Raw genomic sequence first — 11305 nt, forward strand, 5'->3', positions numbered from 1 at the left:
ACTTTCTGAACATTATATTGGATGAACATCAGCAATTACTATAAGCACTTGATTTAAATTACAGTGGTTTCTAAATAAAATAAAATGATGACCTCACAGACCTGCAAGGCTGTAGGCTCCTATTTTCTGATGTATAAAAAGTATTCAATGCCAGAACATTTAGTTATGGACTGATTAGATGACAGATTGACAGTCAATTTACTCATTGAGGTGATGTGTTTAAGGTTCTCCTGTTTCAGCCTCTCATATGTGAAAACAAGCTGCTTGTATATGATCATCAAATTAATTGTCATTATACTGTTGGTTAGTCAAACATCATCAATGCTTTGACAGGACTTTTTTCACTTTATAACTTAAACAAAGAATCAGTGCTTTCAAAAAGTTCTTACAGTGTCAGTTGATTTAAAAAAAAAAAAAAAATCATTGCACCATGGGTTCAAAAGTTACCTGCTTTCCTCTGCTGTGCTGTTTTACAGTCTGAGCATCACTTCCGATTGATACGTAAGCAGAGAAAATGAAGCCCTTCTCTTCTCCGAGGCTTTGATGTTCCCCTAGAAAGATCCCAGCTTTAGATCAACTCATTAACTATGCTCCACCATGGAGGGAGACAGACAGATGTTAGCCTGTCCACCATCTCCTCCCAGACAGATGTGCTTGTGTGTGTGTGTGTGTGGGGGGGGGGGGGGGGGGGGGTACTTGTAATCTACCAAAGTGGTTTGTCTCAAATGAAATGACAAACAGCTCAGTCATTCATGATTCATTAATCTCTCTTATCTCCCCCACCCCCATCCCCCCATCTTTGTCTCTCCAACAGGGACAGACATGGTCGTCGCCATCTATCGATGACGAGGGCTCGACAAGAGACGAGTTCTACGATGATGAGGACCTCTACTCGGGCTCAGGCTCTGGCTGTAAGTGTGTGTGTTTGTCTGTGAGGTTACACATTCATGCCCTGCTTCTTTCTAACCCGACAGCTGCTGGGTTTAAAGCAGCTGACCTAAAGATACCCCACTCCCAGTCCCCAACTACAATCCAATTATGGTCCCTGTATTCACCAAACTCATATGCACAGGCTCTGCACACACACAATTCAAACATGCCATTTGGCTTTCCAGACAGCTTTTGATGCAGATTTATTTACACACCTGTAAATACAGACACACCTTGCAAACAAGAAGCAACCTAGGCTCACTCCTCTCAGATCTCATTTACTCTAATCAGATTACTGTCCACACAGATTAGACAATCACATCCAAACCAGTTGTTACTTGTATACACGTATGTCTGAGTTTGCTGTCTGTGCATAGGAATTACCTACTTAACATAAATCACGTTGGTGTAATTGAGGCTGATTTTCTGATCTGGCTGTTGAAGCTTGAATTCAGCTCTCCTTATTAACCATGACTCATTGAGGGCTGCCCTGTGTTCAGGAACCTCACTAGTATTAAGCACACTCACAATGAATTACAATTCAGAGCATGAGGGTGCAGCCGAGGCACCCCCTGTGGTTGAAACAGCTACACACCAAATTGCTTTATCTTGAACCGTGATGCAGAGCCATCAGATTGCAACGAAAGGTTTCATTTTCCACAGAAGGATGTGCATTTTGTGTCGCTGCAGTCTCAAAAAGTGGCATTTTGTGGCATCTGATTTTTTTTTTTTTTTTTTTTGCAGCAGTTACATTGTTTGAGTCCATATTTCAATGTCTTCTCCTGCACTTCTGTCAGCTTTCATGTCTTTATGCCTGTAAATTCAATTTGTTTCTCTTTCAACCCAGGGAGCTGCACTGCTCCAAAAAAATGAAAGGTGGTATAATACTATTATGAGCTTTAAGAAGAAAATGAATCACTCAACACCATTGTCGCTCCTCTCCTCCGCTCTCCTGTATTTTTCACGGCGATTATTAAGAGTGGTTTCATTGGAGTGTTGTGACCAAGATAGTAGATCAGTGAGAGAGCTCCGTACAACTGTGCACGATAGAACTTAAACTCCTGGATAAACATTACTAACCCTCCAAGTAAAACCTCAGTGGTGATATGCCAAATCTGGCGATGGAGAAACCAAATCTCTTTGAACCACTGAATCAATATGAAGCAATCATGTTGAAATGACTCAGTGTTTCAAAGCATTTGATGCAGTTCAATATGGCTACATCTGCTGTCCAACGTTCAACCAAACATTTGCACGGAACAATAAAGGGCAAGGTCTTGTGAAACAGTAAAGCACTATGTATGTTTAAAGGTTCTATGTGCAGCTTTAAATTTTGACAGTTTCTTCTTTAACATTAAATATATACTTACATTATAATGTGATTGTGCCACCATAAAATACTGTACATAATAAAGATATACTTATAAAGAAACCCCCTCCCTCAATTAAAAACCGGAATGATACGTCATGTGTGACATAATGAAGCTTCATTTGGGGAGTTATGATTTTTTGCATGATGAAACGTGGGGTCAAACATCTTGCTGCGATACTTCTGCTTTGAAAACATAATAATGTCAATACTTTTAAAAACATCAATAAACACATTGCAGAGGGGAGAAAAAAAGAGTGCTTTCATTTATTCATGTGTGGCTCTAGGCTGTAAAACATGCAAATTTGTGAGTTTTGGACTATAAACCTTGGTATCCCTCCCAGAGGAGGGGTTTCTCCCTTGTCTGCCAGCCATGGGGTCAGAGTTGTGGCAGATGCTCTTTACACTGTTGAGCAAAGTCTCCTGGCTGCAGGACATGAAAACTTCATTTAAAGCTCTTAAATGAAAAAGTGTTTGGTCCACTTGATAGCTGAAATAAGCCTGGTGCTAGATGATAATTTCTTTTCCATTGACTGTGTGACTATTGAAAGAGAACTGACTCAAATCAGATTGTACTTGTTTCCAGGCAGTTTGTTGTTGTTGTCAGGGCACTGGAGTCAAGCATTTCCATCACAAACTTTATAGAGGACTGATTCAATTCAAGTAAGAAAATGTTTTCTTCAGTGTATATACGTTATGTCAGTATGAGATGCTTCCAGAGTGGCAATGTAAACGTCTGTCCTGCCCACACAGTGAGAACACAACATGCAGCTTAAAGGTGATACTGCAAAACACCCAGCAAGCAGCAGGAGGTACCTAATCAGTGACCTGTGTAATCTGCTACACAAAGAAGGAAAATGAGCAAGGTGTCTATAATGTTAATGAGAATTATGTGATGCTGAGGTAAAGGCTGGATGCTGTTACTGTGCACAGATGACTCAGACATGGTGACGCAGTGAAGTGAAGATGAGGAACTGATACAGGATGTCATTTTGTTGCAGTTTTCTGATATTGCATCACAGGATGATTCACAATTTCACTCCTTAAAGGAGACTCATGAACCCAGATGAAACTTGTGGCAGACAGTTTGTTTTTCTTCAGGTTCATCACCCTGGTTGTAGAATTTTAAAATTTACTTTATTTGAAGTGCTGAGCAAATGTGTCATTTAAAGAATATCCTTCCAAAACCCAGCAAGAAAGGCAAATGTAGAGTTGTTAAAATGCATGGAAATAAAAATTGGGCATGCCTCAAAGGTGTCTGTTGTTAATAGAGACACAGGTCAGCTGATAATAGGGCAGAGTGGGGAATGGCAGTGCTTTTTGAACACTGAACTGACCTCACCAACAAATGTTTCAGCATGAACATTTTAGAATGGGGGCTGACTACAAACAGTTCATGGCAATAAAGCCTTTGATTCATTAGATGGGCTCATAATTTTGTTGCTGGTGGCTTTAAAAACAGAATGACAAAGTTAAACCGTTCGATAGTGACTTGAAAGACTTTTGGTGGAGCCTTAACTGAACAGGCAGAAGGTATATGAGGGTGTAAGATGTACAGGGTAATGTTTGGGTTGTCAGGATATCAAACATACAACAACAACAACAGGTTATTTGAGGCTGCAGCAGAACCTGTTGGATTTTCATATTACCAAAAATGGCAGATTTCTCCTTGGAAGAACCATCATGACGCCATCCCCATTAGCGTTACAGTGTGTAGGTAATTCATATGGACTTTCTGTCAGTTGTTAGGATGTCTGGAGATAGTGGAGCTCGAGGAGGAAGATTTTACAGCTAGCTTGATGGTGGGAAGTCGGAAAAACGTAATTCAAATTTCTATCAGCAGTACACAAATACCTTAGAAAGAATCTGGCCATGAATTTTTTTGACAACCTCTTCAGTGCTGGTGGCCAAGACTTGGACAGTGTGGAAGAGATAGATGGGATGGCCTTAGAAGGGTGAAGCTTCATTTGAATCACCGATCTTCTTTGACAAAATGTCTTTGGGAGTTCAGCAGCTCAGCTCTGGCAAAGCTTCTTGAGTTAACGGACTTTCCTCAGAGTTTTACAAGAGGTTCTGGACCTTAATGTGAAAAGATTTAAATGAAGTGTTGACAGACTTGAGTTTTTGTGGTATCAAACACAGGTTGTTGTAGCACATACCAGTAAAAAGGTTTACTTGGTTAACTGAAATATTAGAAACCCATTCCATTGTTGTTGTGTGTGGAATATCTCTTAGACAAACTGCAGGAGGGTCTGAACACTGTTGTTATAGTCGATGTGGCGTGTCCCTGAAAGCATGAGCATGGATAATTGAAGCTTTTTTAAAGTTATCTTTAAAGTCAGAGCGACCTTTTCTGACAACTTTAACTCTGTTTGTTGCTATGCACTGATGATGTCGCTGTTTAACTGAGCAACAATTGGCTTCATACGAACATGCTATGCGCCTTGATTTCTTCCTTGAGTATTCTTTATATATATTTATTTATTTTTATTTTATTTTTTATTTATTTATTTGTTTGTTTGTTTGTTTGTTTGTTTTATTTTATTTTTATTTTATTTTTTAAACGGCTTTATCACTTTAAGGCACCTGGAGGATTCTATACAGGACGTGCACTGCAGATACACAGTGGAGGGGGGTTCATGGGACCATGGCTACAAACAGGAATGTGTCACACAGATTCAAGAGAAGGGAGTCACTGTTATCTGTGTAATCTTACTTATCTTACTCTTAGTTGTCATTTTTGGATTACTCTGAAGTTCTGGTAAGGTTTTGGAAAATAAGTGACACCTTGGTTAACTGTCTGGTCAAGTAAAGTGAGCGTCTGCCTCAGTAGAAGCGACAAAAGACACAGTGTCTGAGGTTGCTACAGTCATGCTGTCATGGATACCTGCCCAAAAATTAAATTCACATACTATGAAATGATTTCTTACGAAGAAAAATGGTTTCAGTTTGGGGATATATATATTTTGAACTTTTCTTATCTGAAACAAACAAAACATCAGTCAACATCTGGCCAGGAGAGAGATAGACAGTTCAGTCTCAGCTGGTTAAACCTCCATTCTGTCCCCTGCTGCTCTACGTCTTTTAAGACAGCTTAACTCACAATTCATTGTTATTGTTCTCATTTGCATGTTTTCTCTTTCTATTGTCGACTAAACGAGCAGAAAATAGCGATTTAATTGTGCCTCTGATTGCTGTGCAGCGTCATCGATAAAACCACTACTTTATGATCCAGAAATCGTTTAGGAAAACAAACTTAGCTGTGCATGTGTCATTGGGTATATTGACAATTAAAATGTGTGATCACAGAGTAAGTCAGAAGCAACAGAACTTGTCATCTAAAAGGAGAAGTTCACCAATTTTATACCCCAAGAGTCCGGTTGGTTAGGACTTGTCAGCCTGAAATATACAACAGACCCTAACCCTAACTGATTACAAACTGGAGTTATGGAGGTTGTGAGTGTGTCTGAGGAAAAACATGCTATTAAGTTACACCAGAGGAAAGGTAAGATTGAATCTTTTTGGAATACAGACTTTGTTGTCCTTGCTCTCTGTTGCACTTGCAGTTTTATTATTTTTATATTTTTTAAATCTTGTGACAACTTTATAAAAGTGCATTACTATATTGCCGTGGTACTGCTTTGACTTCACTGCTCGACAGCCCCCGCCAGCATACATGACAATATATTTTATGTTGCTGTTTGTTTGATTCACTCACTTTTAAATATATTTATATTTGATGTAATTTCTTTGTTCCTCTTCAGTTCCAGAGATCAGTATGAGGCCGACATCAGTGGGCGTGTCTTTCACAACAGAGGAGCCCCTCCTCCTCTCCACCACTCAGGCCACTAGCCCCGCCCCCTCTGCCTCACCTGCAGCTGAGCCCAGCCCCAACCCTGAGGACCCCCCCTTTACCATTCCACTGCCTACCGAAGCTGACGGAGAGAGTGGTGCATTCTGGGAGAAAGAGCTAGAGAGGGAGAGAGAGAAGGAGCAGGAGAGAGAGAGGCAAAAGGAACTAGAGAGGGCAAAGCAGTTGGAGAGGGAGAGAGAGAGGGAGAGAGAGAGGGAACGTGTCAGAGAGCTGGAGAGAGAGAGGCAGAGGGAATTGGAGAAAGAGAGAGAGAAGGAACGTGAAAGAGAGCGAGAGAAAGAGAAACAGAGGCAGAGAGAGCGTGAGCTAGAAAGAGAGAGAGAGTTAGAACGAATCAGGGCCGCCGCTGCTGCCCAGACCACCGCAGTCCCGAGGTCCTCTGTTCCTGTGGTGACCTCCGGCCCTGGAACCAGTCCTGCAGAAAGTGCAGCGCCATCTGCTGGTTCGGATGACCTCAGCACCACAGAAGAAGAGGAGGATGTGTACCTGTCGCCTGAGCCCACCTTGCTTTACCCAGGATTTGACACTGAAAGCACCACAGAGGAAGACATGCCCACCACAGCAGAGACCACACCTGAAGCCACGACAGCTGCTCCTAGTCCCACCACCACAGTCAGAACCAGGGTCCCCTTCAGGCCCAGGGTTCCCATGACAACAGCCACTCAGGTGGTGCCAACAGAGAAAACCACCCGCCCACAGCAGCCCACGACTACACAGGTAGGATTCAAAACATCAACGCCAGCTTCTGACTACTGTTCTTAGAAAATATCGTAGCTGCCTGGTTTTGGTGTGAAAAAGATTTTTTTGTTTTCCTTTTTTTAATTTCAAAAGTCACTCCTGAGCATTCTGGGAAGCACTCTGTTTTGCTCTCTCTCCAGGAGATAAGATGAGAAGATCAATACCTCTCTCACATCTGTCAGTGAAGTATGAACGTAAAGCCTGGAGTCAATGAGCTCCACTTGGTATTAAGACAGAAAGCAGGGGAAACAGATAGCCTGGCGCTGTTCAACACTTAAAAGTAGGCTCACACATGCCTTTAGATATCACCAGTCAACACAAAAGACCATGGCCATCATTAGAAATTGATATATAGTTATGGTTTCAGAGGTATTTATATGTAGCTGGTTAGTTTGAGAGTTGCAGGTAATGGGATAGTTTAAATGATTAAATTATAGCATATTGAATTCACCTGGCCTGACTATTAATAAGTCTAACTTTGATGAGAGCTGAACTATGTTTTCAGTCTTTATGCAAAGCTAACCTCAATTTCTTTTATTTTTTATACAAAAGATGCTAAGCCTGTATAGATAAGACCACTCTACAGTTTAGTCCACCTTTATGAATTGTCAAGAACAGGCCCCCACCTAAAAAAAAAAAAAAAAAAAAAAAAAAAAAAAAAGACTAAAACCAACATATTTGTCTTCAATAATGCTCTCACCACTGAATACTTTGAGATGTTTTATGCAGTCCACAGCCATTAAGCCCTTCATTCATCTTTAAATCAGATCACAAATTAAAATGTTTCTGTGAAAGTTTACTCCGTGGTGATTTCCTGAAACAGATGGGCTCTTTTGTATAATTGTGTTTTTGTTAGGACTGATGTGGATTAATAAACATTGTTGTTGTAATGAAGAAACATATCATTCACTGGAATAGTGTAGCTCATTTGTGTGTTTTTAAATAGTTTTAGACAATGATGGAAGCCTTTGGTGCAGAACGATCAGATATATCAAACTTTGGCTTCATGAACAGAACTCATTGGTGGTACAAATTCCAGTTTTGCAATTGGTGTTTTTACAAGATGGACTAACAAAAAGAAAATATCTTAATGTCTTATTAAACTAAAGACTAAACACAAGCAGCTGTGCAAAAACTTTGCCTGAATAAAGCATAGTTCTAGATTCATTTTTGTTGGTACCATTAAGCTATTGAGGTTTGATTTTCAGCCCAATGTCTGACTACCTCTTCAGCAATGAGTAAAATTATTTACAGACCAGTAATTTCTATGATTGGTTTGCGTTTGTTTATTTGAAGTAGTGCTGCATTGAAGCATGATGCATTTAGATTTGTCTGGGTCCTCACTTTGCAATTAAGCTACTGGATTTTATGAAGGGTGTATATGAGTTGGAAAAAATTCAACTTTCCACCAGTCAGAATATACAGCAGCTCATTGTTTCAAATTTAACCATGTTCCATGGAAAGTATAATGAATCCATGCTACAAATGTGATTATATCAAAAGTACATTTCCTGTCATTAGTCTCACTTTTCTCTTCCTGTTTCAGGAGGGTACCAATGAGGTGGCTGCAGCAGGACCAAGTGGAGACTTTGAGATCCGTGAGGATCGCCACAATGATCTTGGTCGAGGTGTGATGCCAGGAGATCCTGATCTGATGGGAAACACGCTGGATGGAGGAAGCTCTGCTGCCCAGCTGCCACAGAAAAACATCCTGGAGAGGAAAGAAGTTTTGATTGGTAAGAATATCGCTTTTTTATGTATTGTCATGTCTAAATGTTTTCCTGGTTGTTCGGCTCTGGTTGTCTTTCTCACTGTTTGGCTGTCTGATCCCATCCCTTCTGTTTCTGTCTTTCTGCCAAATCGAAATCTTCACAATGAAAATTGACAGACTACATTTTCCGTTGCCTCCTGTATTCTTTTCATGCATCCTGGAACCTGCAAATGTAAACTGGTGTTACATCACATTCACATAGATCCTAGAAGTGAATGTGCTGCTTATCCCCGTTTGACCTGTTGAGAACAAGCAATCCTCTACTTGGGTTGTCCAACCTCCTCCTTTCTCCCCTCTTTTTCTCATCATTTTCCCTCTGGGTAAATCCAATTTCTTTTCAAGTGCCCCCTCTCCTCACCCAAAGAGCTGTTGTAGAAAGTGAGGGAGCAGCCAACTTGCTTGACCTGACTGGCTCTCTGTCTCTCCTTCAGCTATTCTGATTGGTGGATTGCTGGCTGTGGTTTTCGCTGATTTCCTGGTCATCGGTAAAGAGCAGGAGGCAACAGACTTTAGAGTAGGCTGTCTGTGATAGAATTACAGCTACATGTCAGCTTCATAGATTCATGTGTAGTACTGCACATACATACCCACACATGCATTCATCTTGCATTTTCTAGAGGAGCATACATTTAAAGACACACATTTCTCCTTCAAAATCTATAGAATGCCGCACAGGGCTGTGATGTGTGTATAAATATTTTAACAGCACTAAACATCTACAGAGGAGACACTGTGGGGCACTTAGGCACAGCGGTGCTTTGAGTTAGATGCTAACGTTAACATATTAAATATGGCAGATTTCTCACAGTGACGGTGCTGACGTGGTGCTATGTAGCAACCTAGATTAGCACGTTAGCACACCAATTTGAGCTAAAAAAAAAACTCATTTAAGCTGAGGCTTATCTCATTTGTTCAGGTCAGAAACCAGACAAGTGGACAGAGTAAAACTTTTTACTTGATGATGGCTCAAAATGAAAAGCAGTAAGATCACCAAGGTCGGTGCAATTCATCCAGAGGAAGGTTATTAATATCATTAATACCATATTCCATGGCCATCCGCTCATTAATCTATAGGAAATTTAACTCAGTTGAAATTAGTTTTGCACTATTGGTGATGGTGTGGTTCTCGTGTCCAAATGTCTTCCACGCTAAAATCAAAGGTGGTAATTGTACATATTTATGCACAGTACAAGACAAAAATAGCTTGATACAAAATACGGATGATTAAAATTGTAAGTAGAAGAAATTGTGTATCAGAGAGGTTCAGTGCTTATGCAGTTCTCTGTGAGTTCTTTGTCTGCATGGTGGTTGTATTATTTTACATACCCCGGCTTGTGCATTCTGATCTTGGCAGTAATGGGATAAACACAGTGAATACCTCCCACAGAATGAATGAAAACAAATTGTTCCTCAAGCATTTAGGAAAATAGCATATTGTTTTCCCTTTTTGCATAGTTGCCAAATACTTTAATGAGGGAAATTTTTATTTTTCCATTTGATAAGCTCACATTAATTTGTCACACGCAGTTCATTAATGATGTGTGCAGCTGTAGAAGGTGGGAGAATATAGCTGCTGTGATTGGTTACATCAGCCCCATCGGGCTTAACAACTATGTAGCACTGCAGGGCTGCAATTTAGCACAAGACTGTTGGCAACACAGGACGTTTGTTGGCACAGTCAACCTCATCAGTCTTCACTTAGCAACTAGATAATAGTGATGCTGTAGTGTTTGCAGTGCGTGTTTGTTGTGATGTAGTCTGCTGCAGGATGTAACAGTGTACCTAATGGTATTTTAGTGTTGTTTTTGTGTATTTTTGTGACTTTATAGGATCTAAACTGTTCTGAAAAGATTTTAAGAGATCTACCCTGTTCTTCTGCCTTTATCTAGCGGTGATAGTTGGAGGTGTGGTGGGTGCCCTGTTCGCTGCCTTCCTGGTGATGCTGCTGGTTTACAGGATGAAGAAGAAGGATGAGGGCAGTTACACACTGGAGGAACCCAAACAGGCCACCGTCACCTACCAGAAACCAGACAAGCAGGAAGAGTTTTACGCATAACACTCGTCCACCAGAGAGACACTGCACACCGTGGGAGAGAGAAAAATGGAGAGACAGAAGAGAGAAAGATACTCTAAGTCCCCGTCCTCCTCCTCCTCTTCCTCCTCTTCTTTGTTGCTCCCCCCTCATCTGCTTGCCTCTCCTCATCCCTCTCTCCACTCGTCTCCAAACACTTGAGAGCGCCTTTCTCTCTGCACACTTGGAACTTTCTTTTCAATGAAAACAAAAAAGAGGGGAAAAAATCCAAATATATTCTGAAAAAATGACATACACACAAGATGTTTTTAAAGTAAATGTTGTTATTAATATTCTACAGATTCTCTTGTTCTGTATGTAATAATATGATTATTTTGTAAAAAAAACAACAACAAAACAAAACACAAGCGCTTAACCTGTGTTTTCCAGCACAAAAAAAGTTCCTCTTTGGTTTGTATGGAGCGAATGAAAAGGCTTAAAAGAAAGAGGAGAGGAGAGGGGTGGAGTGAGCTGAGTGAGACACAAAAGCTAAAAAAAAAAACAAACAAAAAAAAAAAACCAAGAAGGAGCTAAAAAAAAAAAAAAAACAAA

General features: G+C 40.5%; 1 protein-coding gene across 1 annotated transcript in view; it reads left to right on the forward strand.

Moving 5' to 3' along the window:
• Positions 1-11305, forward strand: part of sdc3 (syndecan 3) — a 32924-nt gene extending 21619 nt beyond the window's left edge. The window contains exons 2-5 of the mRNA XM_029514982.1: positions 815-911; positions 6064-6890; positions 8458-8647; positions 10572-11305. Coding sequence (XP_029370842.1) covers positions 815-911; positions 6064-6890; positions 8458-8647; positions 10572-10738 — 1281 coding nt within the window. The 3' untranslated portion in view covers positions 10739-11305. The remainder of the gene's footprint in view (positions 1-814; positions 912-6063; positions 6891-8457; positions 8648-10571) is intronic.

Source organism: Echeneis naucrates, chromosome 11, assembly GCF_900963305.1.
Source record: "Echeneis naucrates chromosome 11, fEcheNa1.1, whole genome shotgun sequence".
Classification (NCBI taxonomy): domain Eukaryota; kingdom Metazoa; phylum Chordata; class Actinopteri; order Carangiformes; family Echeneidae; genus Echeneis; species Echeneis naucrates.